Source organism: Tetrao urogallus, assembly GCF_951394365.1.
Source record: "Tetrao urogallus genome assembly, chromosome: 10".
Taxonomy (NCBI): Eukaryota; Metazoa; Chordata; class Aves; order Galliformes; family Phasianidae; genus Tetrao; species Tetrao urogallus.
The window spans coordinates 6,273,999-6,294,711 of NC_136823.1; the positions used below are offsets into that span (position 1 = coordinate 6,273,999).

Consider the following 20,713-nt stretch of genomic DNA (forward strand, 5'->3'; position numbering starts at 1 on the left):
AAGTCAAAACAGAGCTCTTCTATCCCTGAGGACAAAGAACAAACTGTTGTCGGGAGGAGAAATATCTACAAGATCGTAAATCTTTCTCCCTCTCCTGTTTATTCTTTATGCCATTCAAGCACATTTAGAGAATGGCCAATTAACTCCAGACACAGTGGATTCTGATGGCCAGATTTCCCTTATCTAAGTGGACACTGCCAAAAATTTTCAAATGCTCTCTAGTTGAATGCATTTGGTTTTCCTTGACCTTTAATTCATACTTTGCAAACTGATACTTCAGATATCAGTCAAATTGAAATTTTCTCTAAGTAGTGCACAGATCAGCAGCAGTACTGTAAACCCAACGGTTGGGCTAATGTGTACTGAATTCATTTAATTATGCACTCCTTTATTATATGAGCAAAACTGTTGAAAGACATTTGTCCTTCAAGAATTAGCCTGCTGGCTGTCCATTGCATGTCACTGCATACTGAAATATACAGGAAGCAGAAGACTTATGGGTTACTTTCCTATGGAAAAACATGCTACAAAAGTTACAACTTGTAAAATAGCTGTAATCAGTGAAGAAAACACACTTCTGATGATATCTGCTAATGTAAAATAAAATAAAAAAAAAAAAAAATAAAAAAAAGTAAAAATAAATACAAACAGAGGAGAAGAGATTCCAAAGTTAAACATTAGATCTGAGCTACTTAACCATAATGGAGTATTGTAATTAACACCCAATACTGTATGTACTTCATTACATTTTATGCCTTCTCAATTCTCGGTGCATGGAATTCAGAACAAAAAGCATGAAAATTCCATGAAAATAATTGCTTTTATATAGCTTTATATTGACGAGTCATAAGTTTGAATGTAAGTTATGTTCACCATTTTACCTAGCTCTTTCATAACCTTTCATGAATAACAGAAAAATTATACGACATGTTAAGTGGCAGGTCTGCAAAAACCATATTTAATTCCAGCTATGCACTGCAAGGAAACTGCTTGGGCTTTTGTTCTTATATGAATATACGTGAGAGGGAGTTTGAAAGAAAGCCATGTCACATTCAGACAGCTTCTGAAAGGTCAGGCTATCCTACTGAAACTGCAGCATCTCTTAAAGTACTTCTGGATGTTTTGTGTCAAAAAGTTTTCTGACAGTTCTCCCCATTGCAGTATTAGATGGGAGTTATGCCTTAGAAAGAGGATTGGTGCCAAGATGTGTGTCACCTATTCCTTGCCACACTTGCTGTTACTAACAGGAATCAGTGAATGTGGTGCATACTGCCTACTGGTTTGTTGCCCTTACTGATGCCTCATTAAAGGTGTGAGATCCTGTATTATCAGCATTATCATTAACTTTGGGCCACGTTTCTTACCCAATGGGGGGAAAAAAAAAAAAAAATTGAAATTGGATTGTTTTTATCAGCCACAAAAGAATCCAGCAGGAGGAACAGAAAGCTTCCAAAAGCAGAAAAATACTTGCTTCTCTTATATCTGGAGAAATGAACAGTGATGAAAAAGGAAATGCCATAAAGGGAACAGAAGAAGGTTTAACTGGGCTCTGAAAAACAAGAGAGCAGTCTTTAAATTTGCCTAGGTGTTTTTTTGGGTTTTTGAGCTCCGGCCTTTTGGAGGAAAGAATAATGTAAATGCCAAAGAGAGTTGGACAAAAAGTAAGCATTGTATCCTATCTATGAGAAGCAGACGATGTGTATCACGCTAGTTTTTACAGTCACAGTCTACAGTCTTCCACTGATTAAAATCAAATTTGACAGTAACACAATATAGAGGTTTAACTGACAGCACACACAGCACATTTGCTAGTCATAACGCCAGAGTTTAATGACTGATGCATGTGGGAAGCTAATTCGGATTTTTTTTCCTGAATGGGATAAGTGAGCATCCAGTTAATACCAATCATGAATTCAAGCCATGTGACAAAATTGATGCTACATACCATGTTCTTGTTTTGCAAATTCTGCAGATTGAGCTGCAGGAAAAGAGCCAGTTTGTACACACATCCGGAGAGAAAGTTCATTCTGCTTTCTGACACATCCACCAATTGCAGCTGAATGTATCCAGCTTGCTGCTGTTGTGTCCACAAGCTAATTAGCCTTTCTCTGTTAAATAGCCTAAGAATTACAAATTGTATGCCTGTTTTGAGAAAAAGTACAGGTTGAACAAGCAGACGTAGTATAAATAAAATATTTATATAAAAATAGTCTCTTACAAAATATACTCTCTTATCCTATGGTTGATTTTCCAAAAGATGGAAGTTTGTCTGGAGTTTCTTATTTTTAGACATATTTCAAACAGGATTTTATTAATGTTTCTTTCTTTAATTGAAGGAAAAAAAAAAAAAAAAAACTTGGTAAAGATTTGCAACCCTTACCACTACCTTTTGTTCCAGACAACTAGCAGCAAACAGGGGAAAAAAAAAAAATAATTCAGTGTGTTTGTGTATGTACATATATATATATAAAATGCCAACTTTTGTACTTAAACATCTAGTACACATCCTGCAAGTCCAACTATTAGAAATATCCTAGGAAAGAACGATATATACAGCTCCAGTTTTACCTTGCTGTTTCTAGAAAATTATTCCACAAAGAAAGCAAGCTATCTACTTTAATTGCAGAATAGTTCCAAAAATGTCGGCAGAGTTCTTTTTAATTAAATAAATTAATATTAGTTTTATCTGAATAAATTGTTAAATATTGCTATTATTATGTCCCACGTGTCCCAAATCCCTGTGCTAAATCTGCAGCACGCACACGCACACAAAAGGTAGATAAAGCAGTGTCTACAGAAAATTTCAACAGTTCTGCTCGCTGTAGCAAGTGTTATGAAGTGGAAAGATGGGCAAGACCAGCAGAAGCTTTTCACACGTGTAGAAGCCTACATCTGTATCATCCGCACACTCACTTGGGCGAGTCACAGCGGGGCACTGTCCATCGCCTCCTGTGCAAAGCCCGTGTCTGAGGGTTTGTCCCCCACTCTCCCTGCTCCTTCTACACACAAGTTTTTGACCATCTTTTTTTCCAAACCAAGAGTTCATTGCCGTGGTCACAAAATTTTCTCCGGTGTCTCTTCACAAGGCAGTCACTGCTTTTTTGCTATAGAAGCGCAGATAAATTGAAGTCATCTCTCCGTTTCATGTGGCAGGGGGCTTAGTGGAGTTTGAGGTTTTATTATTTGTTTCTTGGCTGACTTTTGTTAAGAGTCTGAAATATGTATCCACAAACGTGAGAAGAAAAGACAGGGATCCATTCATCAGCATTTCTTCTGGGAGAGCAGGTCTTTGCTACGGTCTAGTGTAGGTTTGTTGAGCGCATGTGCAAATGTACTCATGGCAGGGACACGGTCAGCCTGTCCAGCCACGGACTCACTTACAGGTATATACTTCTGTTCTTTCACTGCACGTGTTACATTTAACATAGCAGCACCAATGAAATTTGCAGTTGCACTGCCACACTCTCGAGTACTGGTGTGTGTTGTAACCTCGACCGCAGCACATCAGGTCGCAGCCATTGGACTGCTGGGCCGTCTTGTTGCACATCCTCCCCTGCGTTCCCACGCTGCCTGTGACGGGGTCTTCTTCACAATAATTGGGAGATTTTTCTATGTACACTAAATCTGTATCCATGGGTTTGCGATACGAAAGTGGCTTCTTTATTTTGAGGAAGGTTGGACGCTTGTTGCGACTTGCCCTCACTGGCTCCACTTGAACTGCTTCGTTGTATTTGTCCTTAAGGATGTAGCCCAGCTCCCGGAATTTCGGCAGAGTTGTCCAGCATGTCTTAGTGGTACAGGATCCCGAGACCCCATGGCATTTGCACTCTAACTTCATGTTCTCTTCCAGAATCTGGATTTGGAAGAACAAAGAATGATGCATTAATAAAAACTAGACGCTTTTAAAAATCAAAGTGGAAAAAAAACCAAAACCAGGGTTATCTGATGCACGTGGAGGAGTTTGTTCTCCATCATAAACTGTCACCAGACATAAGCTGGGTTCCCACCAAAGCTGTGGGTTCTGCTTTCCTGGAGATGCTGTTGCAGGTATCAGCTGAGCTCTACATGCAAAGCCAATTCTCCACTTGCAATTTGGGTTAAGCAGGGAAGGTGACTGCCTAATTTCATAGCCTATGGGCCAAGGGTAAATTGAGATCCTTATTAACTACAGCTTTTGTTCTCCTTCATTTGCCAAAGACTTTTACTGTGTACTGTGCTTCAGATTTGTCTGTTCAACTTTTGGCATATGGCAGCAAAGTAAGGAACTAGCAGAAAAGCCCACCTTTACAACTGCAACTTTACACAAAACACTAAATGCAGAATTCCCTTTGAACTCAGCAACAGATACCAGACCTTAATTTTTGCAAATAGAGATTCCAGAATAAAGCACATTTTGGTTCTTTGACCTGAAAATGGTGTAAGCTGGAGCAAGTTGCGAACAAGCAGATAAATGCTATCAATGCTTATCCTTCTGTTGGTGCCACGCTGATCAGCAGAGTTGAGCAGTCATTCCTGCAGGCATCATCTGTTCAAAGTGTTGCAAGTTAGTGCTCCAGTTTGGAAATCTTAGGTACTATTTCAGTATACCATAGCCTTAAATTTGCCTTTGCTTAATGTATAGTTTAACACAGTCTTCCCAGTTCTTTCTGGAAGCTTTAGAGCATTTTGCTATCTCTCATATGGATAATGGAGCATAAAAAATGCCCAGGCTACTCTTCAAGAAAACTGGCTTTGTCTTAAAGCATGAGGAGTAAGAGTAAAGAGAAGGAATTCCATTCATGTTTTGCCACTGATTCTTGTTAACAAAAGAAATAAAAATCTACCTCCGTAATAATGTAAAAGCTTCTCAAAATATTAATATCATGACTTGCTCCACCCTGTCTCACATTCTCTTCTATGTTACGTCTTATGTTTAAGACTGAGTTGTCACTACTTCCCTTTTGACAGTAACAAGCTTCGTGTTCCCTTCATCCTTCATATTCCTTGAAACTTTATCCCTGTATCTTCTCCCTCCTGCTTTTTGCTTACCAGCCCCAGTCACAGCCAACTAGAACTGGATGCCAACTTAAACCCTGCTGTTTGTCCTGAGCCCGATAGCTGCCCTCACTTCATGGCTATACTATGCTAGTGCTAGAGAACATACTAATTGAGAGAATCATTCAAGCAATTAATTTCCCACTGGTGTTGGCTTGCAAAGAGAACAGAACAATTCCGATTGCATTCTGCCTGGCCAGGCAGATAGCAGTAGCGGGAAGCCCGGTGGGGGATTATCTGTGTTCAGGGTGTGGCCTCATATTTTTTCCCAACAATTCTCAGCAGATCTGTGCAGTCCCAAACCTGGGCAGCCTGGAAGGCAGGAGGGAGGTCAGTGACATGGAAATCTGAATTAACCTTTTGCTATAATCCCCCACTTTTAGGCTTAGACGTTAGGAAAACTTTCCATGCAGACACCAGCTGCTTTCTACTAGCTTATTATTCATGGCTGTTCTTTATGTCACCGAGGCACAGGAATTGCTATTACCTAACCTTAGGTTAGTATGCACCTGTTTTCTTAATTCACTGTTCTTCCTCTGCCCCTTTTCAGTGAAAAAAAAAAAAAAAAAAAGATTTCAAAGGCATTAAAATGGCTTTGGTTTTATTTCAGTCCATCCAGTGATGTGTCAGTACAGGAATACTGTAAAAACCCCTACAAAGTACATATCTAAGATTTTGATGGCTGTGAACTTAGCCTGTATGGTATCACATTATGTGCTACTGTTTTAAAATTAAATTTCTAGGCAAACCATCCACCCAATGGCTGCCCATAAAACTCAGATGCAAGAAACTTTTATATTCAGATCTACATCTTAACTTGTAGTTCTGCTCAGACTTTGGCTTACGTTTTGCATTATCTTGTTATCTTGAGTTTCTCTCTCAACCACTGCATACTTCTTTTATTGCTCACTCATTCATAAGGTAGTATGCTTAGAAGATAGATTAGGAGACAGAAAAGGAGTTATAGCACAGTAACCGGAAAAATAACATAAATTCTTTTAGTCTCATTTGTACCTTTTTTAAAGCTCTCCTTTTTTTAATTTGAAACTAGCCAGGGATACATTTCTGGGTTCTAATTCAATCACTGCTTGCGTTCAAATGTCTGGTCTTATAGCTGGTCAGATGTTCAAACTTGCAACAAAATATTTCTAACATTCAAATCCTCCCAATTGACTTGAAACATTAATACAAACGACATAATGGCCTAATGCCGTCTGTGCAGGTAGAGCTTTTCTTTCCTAAAGTGTACATAGCCTATATTGCCTTTTGGTTTATTTCATTACATCCCACTTACAGACAGGGATCTCTGGGAGAATGAGCAGTGCCCCTGAAAAGAGCTGAGCAAGCAGCTGGAGTGGTCCAGAACCAGACTACTGTGTGCTGTGTGCTGGCCTTGTGCTCCAGGCGACAAAATGCCATCCCCAACCAGCCACTGGATTTCTGGTCTCATCCGGGGCTGGATACAGGCAGTTAAACGGGCTCGCTTCACCTGAAGATGGGAAGTTTGACCAATACTAGTTGAACCCAAGCTCTATGGGTCCCTTTTAGGTGACAAAAAACACATGGGGGTGTAGGCAGGGAACAGACAGACAGATGGGAAAGAGTTTTGATGGCTTTTGTGGTTTTTTTTACATAATACTTTCTAAGATGTTCTAGCTAACTCTCCCATTTCTACTGGCACCTATTGGGGTTGCATTTCTGAGGAAACATGCTAAAATCACTCAAATACAACTGCCTAATTTGGGCCTACTGCACTATGCCATCAAACTTTCCATCTCTGACTCTCCTAGCCCAGACTCTCAGCCTCCCACTCACAAACCCTTGTATTGGTTTTGTTCTTTTTCATACATCCTCCTTGCAGTTTCTTTCAGTGCAGCATTTTGCAAATCTAGCTGGAGATTAATTTGCTTTTATAGCATTAGAAAATAGGCTACATGTAGTTTGAACCATCTGTCCCAGGCAAAAGCTGGTAATGGTGATTTCATAATTTCGTTGCACTGTGATATTTAGTACCTGGACTCTTTTTTTGAAAGTACTCTTTGGGTAGGAACAGGATGCCTTCCCTGTGGTTTCCATGAGCCAAAAGAAGCACTCTACCCCTTCTCTTCAGCACTCAGACTGTGTTAAAAAGAGGAAACACTGAATCTTTTGAAAACAGGATTTGCTCCTTTGGAGGTTTTAGCCAGCAGCTCATACTTTTCATGTTAGATTAAGACTTCATGTATGTTGCAGACTGATTTTCCTAAAGTGTACGAGGCTTGAAGGGTGACAAATTTTATATCTATTTCCTCTGTTTCTTACCAAATGACAATATCCAGCTCCGTTAGCCTTGGAAAGTAAACGTATGCACCAGCGAGTGCTCTAAACTGGATTAGGTGGTAACAAAGAGCTGGAGTTCTTTTAGCTTTGTCCACTTTTTCTTTGAGTTCCTATGGTAAACTGTCAGTACTTGTTTCTCTCTTTCTCTCTCCTTTGCCATTAGCCTCTGGGAAATAGTTTGTGAGAAGAGAACTTGCGCTGGCTCTCTCTGTTGATGTTATCTTCAGATATAGTACCTTTGGGCACTGCCATAAGGAACATAACATGTTTTTTCTTTGCCTTTAGTTTTGTAGAAAATCTGTAGGGTGTGTCAGGTGAGGGTGGCAAGCTGAAGCCCTGGAGAGCCGTTGGAGCAGCAGGAACTAAAGGGGATTGGGTGTGTGGGTTTCAGCAAACGCAGACGTGGCTGTGTGGCTGACACGGTCAGAAAGCTGGTTTCCCTTCTGCAATGGGTTTTCTCAGCTCAGCATCCCTTCTGGCTCATAACTGATCCAGTCCGTGCTGCGTACCTCCCTGGGTGCTCAATACTGAAGAACATACGGCTTCCTAAATGCATCTTCCAGGGCAGCCTGGAGCACAATGTGCTCCCCAGTGTGGACAGGTAATGCTGAAGCACAACGCTTCACCAGAACACTGAAGACTCAATGCCAAAGCTGTCCTGACTTAAAAGCATGAAATATACTCAACCATCACACCTGCAGGGCATTCTTCACCAAGATTTCGCACAGACACTCCTGCCTCACAGCGTGGTACCAATATCATAGTGCTTGAGGCCAGGGACCCGTTAGTGCAGCATCAGAAATAACTCTAACTCCAGTCTATGTGTGAAGCATATACAAACAGGGAGACAGTGGATACTGATTTCTATCTTACTGGGACCATAAACTCTCTCAATTTCATCTGATGTTGCATCACCTGATCAGGAAATACCTGTCTCCTATAAGGGCTTGCAGATGCATCTCTACTAGAGATCAGAGAAAACAAAACCACCGACAAAACTGAATTTTTCACGCTGGAGAAGAACACAGAAGGACAGCTCTCTGGGAAGCAGTGCCAGTGCCTCACCTCTCTTTGAGTAAACAATTTTCTCCTAACATCTCATCTAAATCTCCTTTCTGTTTAAAGCCACCATTCCCTCTTGTCTTATTGCTATCAGACTGTATAAAAGTTGGTCCCTTCCTGTTCATAAGCTCTCCTCAAAGACAGAGGCAAAGAATGCACATGCAGGCTGAAAAAGAGCTATCTCTATCTACTTAAAATAAGTAGAAAATTACTCTGCCACTAATTTCATTTAAGTGTGACAATAATCTCAAAACAATACAACCATTTAAGTAACTTGTTAGGACTGTCTTAACACCAGAGCTTTGAAATTTGAGGAAAATAAAGATAGTACTTAGTGCCTTTTGACTTGAAAACAAAAATGAACATGAAAGAGCATAAAAGGAGAAATGCTGCCAAAGAGAAACCCTACAAAACCTTTAAAAAGTGTGAGAAACTGTGTATTTTAAAAGTAGTGACATGGAAATCTAAATTTGGCAAGAACATGAGCGAAAAGATTATTTACCACCAGTGGATGTCCAGTAGCGATATTAATAGAACTGTTGTAAAATGTGTTCTGTAAAGACAAAACATTTTTTGCATATCTTATGGCAAACTAACTGTGAATGAGTCTGGAATTGACTGTGTCCCACACTAAAAGTGACTCATTCCAGACAGTCTTTCATATTTCAGTTGATTGTATCATCAGCGCCTTAATCAGCACAGTGAGATGATGGCTTTTCCTCATATTTTTTCATTAGTAAATCTGTGTAAAATCATATGTGAAATTGAAGTCAGCATCAGACGGATTTGTTACACAGATTATCCCAAAATGCTACTACCATTGGTAGCTTAAACCTTTTTTCTAAGAAATTCTAAGAAATTTTCCATTTCTAATAAAAAATGGCCAGGAAATCAGCATAGAACATGACCAATCAAATCACCATTACATTTTCCTAGAAATATCTGTCTAAAGAAAATCATGCAGACTGTCTAAGGACTAATTATGAAGACAGCTATGAGAATGCTGATAAATGACAGAATGCTAGAAACATCCCAGCTTGTACCCAGTACAACCATTTACCTTCAATATTTTAAAGTTCAGAAACACTTCTTCCAAATTCTAACTCATAACTCCTTTTCATATGAAGAGTTCATAAATTCTGTTCTCTCATAAATTTAACCTTTTGTGCACTCCCACAACGCAGGAGGTTCCTCACCGTTCTTTACAGAGTTTGATAATCATTTTGATTCTTTCTCACCTCAAACGTTAGTTGCCCTTTACTTCAGCTTTGTAAAGTTGACCACATGCAGCAGTTATTTTCTAAATACAGCTTCTATTTCCACAATGTATCAAATGAGTAAAGAAAAATACAGATGTTAGTCATTCAGAATGGTCACACTGCTCACGTAGTGGTGTCAGCATGCGCAAGCCAAATGAGATTTTCTTTTCTTTCCCTTGGTAAGTTGCATCACTTCAATTAGAGGACAGAAGACCTAATACCCTTCATTCAATGACTGATGCTGTGCAGAATAGCAAATGAACCCCCAAGTCTGAGAGCACCAGTAAAAGCTGAGAGGAATTAAGCAAAAACATCTTCTCCCATGTATTTTTATTTTAGCTCTGTTAACTTTCAAGACTTGCTGTGCATTAAATCTATTATCACTGCTTCTGAGACCAAGAACGAAACAGCAGTAAAAAAACCAATTCTTACGGTATACCTTCATAATTGTTACCTTTGACAAACAGTTGGATATAGGATAGGAAGGGTGCCAGAGATATAATGAGACAGATTCTCACTCTATATTAAATGCTCTTCTCAAATTTAACCACAAGGCATGGCCCTTGCCTTTCTTCAAACTGCAGGGACAGCCCTTTGAAATAAAACAAGGTGTCATGATACTTTGGCTTTCTGCCACTGAGGGGTTCCTCTAGGAGAAAACCTTATATCCCATCTAGCTGTTCCTAGGATAAGCTTCTGCCAAAACCTCTCAGCCTTACAAAAGTATCTAGAAAAGTGGATTCCATGTATGCGGCTCAAAGTCTGTATCTTGCTTGCCTGTTCCTCAGTATTTTTCTCTGACGGCTCCACAAATCTAATCATGGTCCCTGAAAGTCAAATAAGGTTCTTCAGTTTTTATTTATCTTCATCAAGATACTGCTGGAGGAGATAGTGGGCGCGATGTGGCAACACCTGATGTTAATAGCTCAACAAAATCTGATATGAACTTGAAAGGAATGATACACAAAGAAATCCACACTGCCACGTCAGGCAGTCCCTCCTCAGAGCAGGTCTCCTGCCAGGTATTCTCCCTCACCCCCTCCATTTGCATCGTATCTGATAACAGCTACAAGCTGGTAGTCTGTGGGATTCCTTGCCTTTTTACGTCTCTCATGAACACATTCCTGTTTTCCCCAGAGAGAATGTACCTGCGCCTTTCTCTCTCTGGTCATCGAAATGTAAAGCGAAACCATTAGTTCATGAGCTGGAACCATGAGCTTCAGGCTGAGTTTCACATGCTCTTAAGGGATGTGGCTGGTGACAAAGTTTTTCTGAGTAACACCAAATACAAAACCTTCTTCCCCACCTTTCCTTCTGTTAGCAGGAAGTCCTTTATAAAAGCTTTTCTCAACTATGAATTACGAAGCTAATGCTTAGATAAAGTTTTATACCAGGAAATGGACTTAAAGTGTTGTTTCTACTGAACTGCTGGCAAATAGGTTGTGAGATTGGGGGTTCTTGGTGTAGGATTTTTTGTTTTCCAAGTTGCTAGTGACAAATACACTGTACTTGAAAATCATCTTGAGAGTTTAAGTGGTTACTGCTGTGATGCCTTTTTGGTACGTCTGTCCGCAAGAATGGTCTGACTTGTACTTTGTTTCTATAGATTTTTCTATTTAAAAGCAAGACAAGTATTTTAACAGGAAAAAAAAGGAAATAATTTGAAAACATAACTGTCAATGTGTTTGATAAACTACTTGCTAGTTAAAAAAATAACTCTTGGGAGACCCATTATCACCTAAGATTAGACTGGATCAATGTAGTGCCAAGTAAGTGTCATCATGTTGGAAGTTTAAAAATCAGTCATAAAAAGGAGTTTGGAAAAAATAGTTCTGGAAAAAATAAAAAAGGTTTCTTTTAATGTGCTTTCACCTACAATTATTGGAAGTTGAATTTTCTTAGAGCCATTCAATAACTGGAGCTGTTCAGCCTGGAGAAGAGGAGGATCCAGGGAGACCAGAGAGCAGCCCTTCAGTAACTAACGGGGATGTAAGAAGGAAGCGGACAGACTCTTTAGTGGGGTTCATTGCATAGGACAAAGGGAAATGGTTTCAAACTAAAAAGGGGCGTTTCAAACTAAAAGAAGGGGGATTTAGATTGGCTATAAGGAAGAAGTTTTCTACAGTAAGGGCAGTGAGGCACTGGCACAGGCTGCCCCGAGTGGTGGTGGATGCCCTGTCCCTGGAGTCACTCAAGGTCAGGCTGCACGGGCTCAGGGCATTTGATGGAGCTGTAGCTGTCTCTGTTCATTGCAGGGAAGCTGGACTAGATGATCTTTAAAGGTCCCCTTCCAACTTAAAAGATTCTATGATTCTATGTGAATTTATACTTGCTATTTGTATAAGTGAAAGTATGAATTCCTAATCCCAGACTGAAACAAGGTTGTGAGATTAAGGGAAGCACTGTCTAGGATGCAAAACTGACACTGTGGGTATGATGGATTATAGCTTGTCAAATACTCTTCTTGTCTGGTTTACCTGTACAATGAAGCTAAAGTAGACTGGAAAATGGGATGATGGTGCTACAGAATTATGGATAGAGTTGTTGGTTATCTTATCTAGTTCACCTTCTTATCACTACCTAAGTTTTCTATAGTATGTATCTTCCTCTGCAAAAACATACTGGACAGTCTGTTCATGCCAAAAGGGAATAAAAGGTGATGATGAAGGTGTTTTGAAAATGGAGAAACAACATGACGTTCACTGACACTACGATGATTTACAAAGAAAATGACACAGCAATTTTTCTGGATTTGGACAACGTAGCATTTCTTCTTATACAGAATCACAGAACCACTCAGGTTAGAAAAGACCTTCAAGATCATCAAGTCCAACCGCAACCTGACCATATTACCCTAACTCTAACAACCACCACTAAAGCATGTCCCTGAGCATATCATATGTACTTTCCTTACATTCTGGTAACACATTAAAAATCACTCCAAAATACTTCTGAAACAGGCCTGTGATCTGTGTAGTATAATATTGTATTATGTATTTGAAAGATGATGAATGTCCATCATTGAAAATGCCACTTTCCCTAATCTTGCTTCATTCTACGAGCTCATTGTATGGATCAGAGACTAATGAAGTCAGCTAAATCTTGACCAAGTAATGTCTGCAGACATAGACCTCTTCAAAATCAATATAATCATTCTAACATCCTGTGTCCAGTGAATCTGGTCTTAGCTTTGATCTTGGGATGGTGATCTTCACTTGTACTCCGTGCTTCTAAATGGCAGCGCATCGAGATGTAGGGTGATGTGCCTTAAAAAATAACAATAAGAAATAAAATCTGTCTACTGTTTATGCGTTAGGATGCCAATTCAGAAGTAATTGGAAGTACTCCTAGATAAGATGAACCAAAATTTATTTATGTTCCTCAAGTTGAGAACACAACAGGTTAAAGGCTTAGGGGTTACTCAGGTTTTGTTACAGCCTTGCTCTGCTAGTCAGGGATGTCAATGCCATCGCTTTGGGCTATCTCACATAGCCTGAGTAATACTTCACTGCTGAGGTAAAAGAAGAGGAAGAAAAAAAGGTAGGGAAAACAGGAAATGACACAACTCAAATCCATCCTTGTCACAGCTAATGTACGCAGAGTGAGGGATGGTACAGGGTTGACTCATTCCCACTAAACTTCATCTTCCATTTAATTCTCCCCACTGGTAGCAAAGCGCTCAGATGAAGTGCTGCTGGCACTGAATAATAAAGAATTGGGAGCACCCAGGTAGAGCGTTTTGACAAATGCTTAAGCTGTCAAGAGAAAAGTTTCCAAAGTGTGATAGAAACCGAACAGCCTTACTTGTTCCAGACAACTCATCAGAAAACACCTCTTGTGCTAAACTAATAAAGCCAGATACTGGCGAGAGCGCTAGTTGCAAAATAATATCACTTCATATTGCTTCCACATATTTTTAACCAATGGCCATACACAATTATAGGCTTTTTAGTTAGATTCCAGACCATGAGAGTTAACTGTTAGGTACACAGCAAACAGTACTATGCAAGGAGTATTTCTCATGATTAAAAATAAATTAGTATCAGTTCTCTAAGCCAGTATATTTGGTAAATAGTGGATGATTTACCTTTCCATCAAGCTTTCCAGGTGATCTCAAAGTACTTCTACGCTAATGTCTCAGTATTTCCTTTACAAAAACTAGCTTAACTTCTTAAAGAACTCCTTCAGCCCAGAAAGAAGCACCAGTTATCTTCATGTTTGGTTCACAGGGAGAAATCACTTTGAGTCAAAATATTTACATCATAAAATAACATAGTGTTAATTACGATATTCTGGGATATCACAATTATGGTGGGAATAACTCTTCCACAAGGAAGACTTCCAAATTATATACCTAAGAGTTTTCCCCCTCCAGTTGCAGTTGGGACAATAGATCCATGCTTCCATGTTTTCAAATAGCTCCCACTTATCAGAGATAAGATCCTACCAGCAGAGCCTATCTCTGTAGCTTAGCAGCTGCCAAGATTAGCACGCCCGTGTCCAGGCCAAGAATTTTAACGTGGATCTTCTGGCCTGTTGTCAATTAAAATTTCCTCCAATGCAGAAGAACGTGGAATTTCCTAATTTTATTTACAATTCCCTGTGCAGTCTAAGTAAACCTCTCTGGCTTTCTGTCTTGCATACTAGATTTTTCTCTTTTTCATTCTAACAGATATTTTAGCAATAGCTGAAGCTTTTAGTTAACAAGTGAGTAATCACATATTAACAGAAATTCACTTTTAAAGAGCAGTATGTTGAAGCACATTATTACCCTCAGTCAGCTCATCCTCCATACCAGTCATAGCTTTTGCTCTTTGCCAGTGGATCTGACTAGCTGTGTATTATTTATTGATGACTTAAAAACCAACATCCAGCAATACCATTAATTGTTCCCCTTAGTAAGCCACTTATTTTCTATTAATTGAGCTTTGACATCAACACTGATAACAGAGTGTTAATCAGTTGCTGTACGTCTTTAGATCATAAGATCATAGAATGCTTGTAACAGCTTGTAAACACCAGCTTTACCCATTCTATAACAGAAACCATGGACATCTGTTACACATTCAGTGTATTAATCAGATATTAATTTTATAAATATCCCTTTGTGGGGCACCTTCATATGAAGTGTAACTCCATTATACAGAATTTAAAAAAATATTTTAATGCTATGGTGTTCTTTAGTAGAGTTATTCGGATCCATTATGTTCCAGAAAAAGTTAGATTACACCATTTAGCCTAAACTTCCCCTGACAGTAACAATATAAACTTCTCAGACCAATTTCCTAAAAAAATAGAGCTTACGCCTTTATTTGATGCCTGTCTCCTTTCTGCTTTTCTGTCTACTTATACTCCACTGGAAACAGTTGAACATTTATAGTATTTTCAACCCAATACGAAAAGGATAGAGTGAAGGAACTTCCACAAAAATAAAAGATCACAGGGAGGAGAAAGATCCTGCAAAAGCTCCAGGTGGCAGTGTGCGTGCTCTCATTGTTACACCCCGGGGGCAATCTGCAAAGAGTCTGCCATGGCTCATAGGACAAGCTTATGCAGGAAGATGTCTCCACTGCTTCACAGTTCATGTTTTCTTGATCTTTTCTTTTTTAACCAAGGTCTAAATCCAAGCCTTTTGGACAAATATTCTTGACTCCTTATTGAAATTCTTTATTTATGCATTAACTATTGTGCCATGTCAACAGATAATTGTTTTATGACTGCAGGACTTATACACCCAAAGATAACAGTATGTTATGACTCAATTAAAATCTCATGTGTGAATAGTCCTGTAAGAGCACACATAGTTGTACTCATAACTGCACGTAGTCTTTCGTTTCTTATAAGACCTAATATGCTTATGCTATGTCCCTAGCAGGCCACCAGCTGACACTACAAAGACAGCCTATTGCCACAGCAACTAGCAGTAAACACTGGCTTAGATTTTATTTAGTTTGTGATTTCTGATGCTTTCATTCCGTCTGTCTCAGGGGACCAAATGCAGGCTATGTGGTACCGCTCACTTTTAAGTACCAGAAGGCTTGGGGTCATTTCAATAACCGGTCCTAACACAAATGAATACCAGTGCCTTTTGGCACTAATTGGCAATGCAGAGCAAAGCATCCTCTCTGCAATTACCTGAAACCCTCATCCTTTAATAGATTCGTGCTACACTTTTCCAGTACCAAACAGGCCTTGTTTGTGTCCTTGAACTAAAAGGCTGTTCTTCACTGAATCGATCATTTAATTGTTTACTTCAAAATACCTGGAAATTCCATTAAAGCAGAAGTCTATTTCATTTGTACAGCAAATTCTAGCAATTATTGCTTTGTGTGAGTCTTTCAGGGCTTTGTAATTTCAGAGTTTTCTGTCACCAACTGTCTAATATAGCACTTGGACCAAACCTTGGTTTAACTTCCACCTTTACCAAAACCTCTGCAATGCATTGTTCCAAATGTCTCCGTTTAGCCCAACCATGAGTTCACATTGCTGAGTCATCGTGTCAAGGCTCTTGGGAACGTTTCTGGAGGTACTTTCAGCTCCAGAGAACTGGGTTATAAATGCAGAAGATCGCAGTTTCTGTCCCTCTTGACCCAAAACGGTTTGCAGAAATTCAACAACACAAGCATGGGGTTGCATACTGAATGGCTGTACTTTGTTAGAATAATGAGACTGCACTATGTAAGATCTCCAGCATCATTCAGTGCAAACCCTGCATAGTAGAATCAGTGCCTGCTTGTGTACTAAGATTGTTCCTAGTTAACAGCCTAGTCTGGCCCCCGGTTTCTTGCTAACTTGGCCAGTAAGTTCTTCAGTTGTTTTTTAATGCCTCAAGTATGCAAACAGGAGTGTTTAGCTTCGTGCAAGTATATCAGTGTGAAGTGTGACAAATGTCACCTGGTGAACACGGAAGCAACCCAGCTCTGCTCATTCTGTATTTCTGGCATTTTTTCAACAACTTTGACTTAAATCTAAGCATGGTCAGAGTTAAGGTTGATAGATGCTGTTCTCTCTGTCTTGTGATTTTTAGTACACGGTCAGCATAAGGCTTACGGTATTGATATCCAAACACAGCAAGAAATTTGCTTTGAAGTTCTCATGCTTTGTGACAACTATGTTTATTACAAATCAGTAATCTTAGTTTAAAGTCTCAATCAAAGGTGCTGAAATCTGTGGGAGTCTTTCAGGACGACCTGAATAACCTATACTGCAACTAATTTTGCTATATTTTCTATTACATTCCCCTCTGGGTTCTGAATGACAGGTGTACACACTGTGGGAAGTGTTGGTAACTGTCCAGACAGAAGGATTGAATTAAGTTAGAGAAGTCAAAAAATGTGAAACTCACCCAGTGGCTTTGCTGAGCAAATTAATTGTTCAAGCAAGCATCTGATTATTTCAGTCATAAAAGGTGGGTGATACTAAATCTGGAATTTGAGATCTTTGTTATTTATTAACAGACCCTGGCCCTCAGACCCAGCTATCTTTGTCGGCAGCATGGCAGATTGTCAGCTCTAGTAAGCACATACATGAAATGCATGTTTTGCTCATAATGCCAGAATCCTCTAAAATTGCGACTGCAGGCAAGTGATAGCATTCATCATTCCCTAATCTTCAGCGTAAATCAGGAATTCAGCTTTCAACCACATGAGATATAAGAGGGAGTTAAAAGCCAAAATACAAGGAGGACTATGTATCACAATTTCTGATTAGCTGGAAGTGGAGGACAAGTGGAATGAAAATTCATTCTTGTGGATTACAGTTTTTGTGTAGTCCAATTCCCTCTCATAATTTAGCCTAACATTAACGTTCCCTTTATCTTCTCTCTGCGTTGTTGAGAAGATGCAGAGCTTGTCTGTCAAGTTTGGTCTTGTTTTAAGACTATTATTTTAAAAAAAATTCGGGAAGTTATAAAATAGAACTTTGATCCTTTCAAATACAACCACAATACTGTGAGAGTGCACAGCTGTGTATTGGGTTTTTCACACCTAGGAGGTTCCCCAGCAGTGTCTTCTTGTGAACTGCAAGCACTCAATGGGGATGGGACTGTTGGAAGCATTCATCTTTGTCCTGTGCTCCCACCAATATTAATGAGAGTTTTCCCATTCAGTGCATTGGGGTTGGCCTTGCTGGAAATCCCGCTCCCCAAAGCAACTGTATGGTGAAGAAATTGTCGGGAAGGACTTTGCTCTACTTAACTTTAACTCTACTTTCCTGATTTTGCTGAGCTGTGGTGCCAGGCTGTGGGGCAGGTGAGGGAGGAAGCTGTTAGGGGGGCTGGATGTAAAGGAGCAAGCATTTGAGTGTGCATTGCAGCCAGTCCTGGGCATGTTACACTCTGCTGAATCGGAACTTGGTAACAAGGCAAGAAAAGTTATTGCTGAACAACACTTTCCAACTTTTAGCCCCTCTAAATCAGGCATGTACCACAGCTGTGATTGTTTCAGCAGTAGATAGGATCCAACAATAAAGAGGAAAGTCATTAATCATTTCTGTATTTAAAGAGCATCCCTAATTCTAAAACCCAGAAGCTTCTGAATGCAAAAGTCAGGAACTTTTGTGTAGCCATGCCAAAAAAGAAAGTGAAAAACAACTGGAAAATAGTAAGTGCAATTGCAAGGGCACCGTTGAGTTCTGGGTGTCAAGAAACAGGCTGTGTTGCTGATGCTATAATATCACTTGATTGCTGGTGCCAGGACTATCAGGGCAGCCTCACCCAGTGCTGTTCTGCTCCAAGCTGGTCTCCTAGACTCTCTGGAGTCTATGGTAATTTTCAGCAGCTCCAGACACAAGCAAGTTTTATTCCGGTGTGTGTATGCCATTAGAGATGTTCTTTCTGATGGAGTTGTGAGGCAGTTGAATACAGAAATACATGGTTTGGTTACTACTAGCCAGCTGTGCTACGTGCAGAGATTGTTTGAGGCCAAAATCAGCTGCTGTGTACATGTGGAAAGTAATTATTGGCTTCACCGTGGGTCCGCTGTCCTCCTGGATGAGCGACGGTGCCCTGCTAACACTGCACTCAGCAGGCACTGAGCATCAGGAGGCTGGAGCCATTCCCAGGTACAGCCCAAGGCTGCAGGCTGCCATCCCTCGCTGCCTTTCCTGGCCCATCACAGACAGGACCAGAGCCTGTGCGTGCACATCAAGGCCAAGGTCTGGCAGAGCTATTAAATCTCCAGAACATCGTGAAAATTATAAAGGCTAAATTGTTTGGTAGCCTATTTTATTAGCCTCTTCTCTGACAATGAGCTAGTGCTTATTACCTTTTAAAAGTTTCATCTGCAAGAATTAGCATTACTTCTTGTAGCAGGTTAGTTAAAGGAAAACATATTTGAATGAAGCAGAAGAAACCACCTCCTCTACAGGATAACTGAATCCTGGCAGTGATGTGGTGAGGTCACATTGTGTGAGAACTGGAAGAGATTCGGCAAAGTTCAGTGGCTGCAGCCTCCTGCGGCCAGAGATGCTAGCAAAGGGCTGAGTGTCATAACTGTGAGCTTTACAGAATAGCTCAGAAAAACTCCCCAACTCCATGTTTTCCAAATGCCCATGTTTCACCTCAGCTTTATTACAGCCTTCCCTAAAGAATACAATACTAAACACTTCCTTTTGTTATGATCATTGCATGATCCACTTTAGAAATACCTCCTGGTTTCTGGTAGCTTTGCTTTGTATGTACAGTAACACTATTAGGCATGTTTGGCACTCCTATATGCTCTGGAGCTGAAAGAGAAAGCTGAGATGCTACTGATTCAGAGGATGGAGACGAGTTGCAAAGTTAGCACACCTATGTATGCCTCCAATGACAAACGCTGAATAAAAATCCACCTTGATGTGCTCTTGAATTGCAAAAGCCTTCTAATGTAGCCTGTGGCCATGATTTATAACAGTGACTCATAATATTGCATTATACTTAACATGATGTAACGCTGATGCAAGATGCCATTTGTGGAATTTCAATGTCACAGAGAAAAAGAGAGGAGGGAGCAATGTGGTCATGTACCATGTCATGCTGTTGAAATGAAAATGATACGGCCAAAGTACGTAGAACATTTCAGCACCTGCTTTGCTATTTTAGCAGAATAACTGGGAGAATAACATTTTTATTTCCTGGAGCATAAACATCCCTCAGACATACATTATTGTGTTACTTACAGTAATTCAATTATGTTTGTACTTGAAAAGACAAATTTGCTAACAGACAATTCAGTCTTGCAATTATGACCCCTCACATGGAAGTTTACAGGGCAAATCAGGATTATGCCTTTAAATTAATTCAAGGCTTTATCTCTTTTTTCTGACCCAGCGGTTATGAATTCTCCTCTTGTTCTCCCTGTCCTACTTACTTCTTCCTGCAGTGAATCAGCATTTCAGGAAATACTAATTCAAAGAGGAAAGACACCCTGGACTCTGATTCTGGAGGTCAGAAATAGCTGCTCTCCAATGGATTTGACAAATGAAGCAAGGCTTCTTGAGATACTTGGGGCCAGTTCTGTAGAGTGTATGCAACCCCTGGTTTGAACTCTGCCCCTTACCCTCTGAGTGGATGAGGAAGTTTGGAGCCCTGCGGATGTGCTACACAGCAGAGGCCAGCTGATTTGGGGAGAGACAAGAGAAATGGAGAGTCAGAGCCCTGTCTGGTTTCTAATAGTATGGAAAACTGTTAATTGCTTCACCCTGCAACAGAGGGAGGAAGCATGAGTGTTCATTCTGTAGGAACCAGTAGCACCAGCGAGACATCAGCCTTGGTAAAGCAAGACCGTAAGGTGGAAAGCCTTGAATGGAGGTCTTCAAAGAGACTGGATCACCTCTCCTGGTAGCTCTCTGTGAGTTTGCACCATGCAGCCCTACCTGTGCCCAGTTTCCCTGGCAAGCCCAGCAGTTATGCCTGCTGAAGTTCAATGTCTGTTGTCTCCTGCTTGCTGAGGTGGGGCACGTGAAACGCTTGGTGACACTCAAGAAGAAAACCATTTTATTATACATGTTGGATTCACCAGAGCACATCCTGAGTCACCTGCATCTAGTGGAAATGGTTACAG

General features: G+C 40.1%; 1 protein-coding gene across 1 annotated transcript in view; it reads right to left on the reverse strand.

Annotated features, from left to right (window-relative positions):
• Positions 1-3,373: 3,373 nt before the first annotated feature.
• Positions 3,374-20,713, reverse strand: part of WNT7A (Wnt family member 7A) — a gene marked incomplete at both ends in the record, with an annotated part of 30,873 nt that continues 13,533 nt past the window's right edge. Inside the window, one exon of the mRNA XM_079540117.1 lies at positions 3,374-3,853. Within this exon, the coding sequence (XP_079396243.1) occupies positions 3,374-3,853 (480 nt within the window). The remainder of the gene's footprint in view (positions 3,854-20,713) is intronic.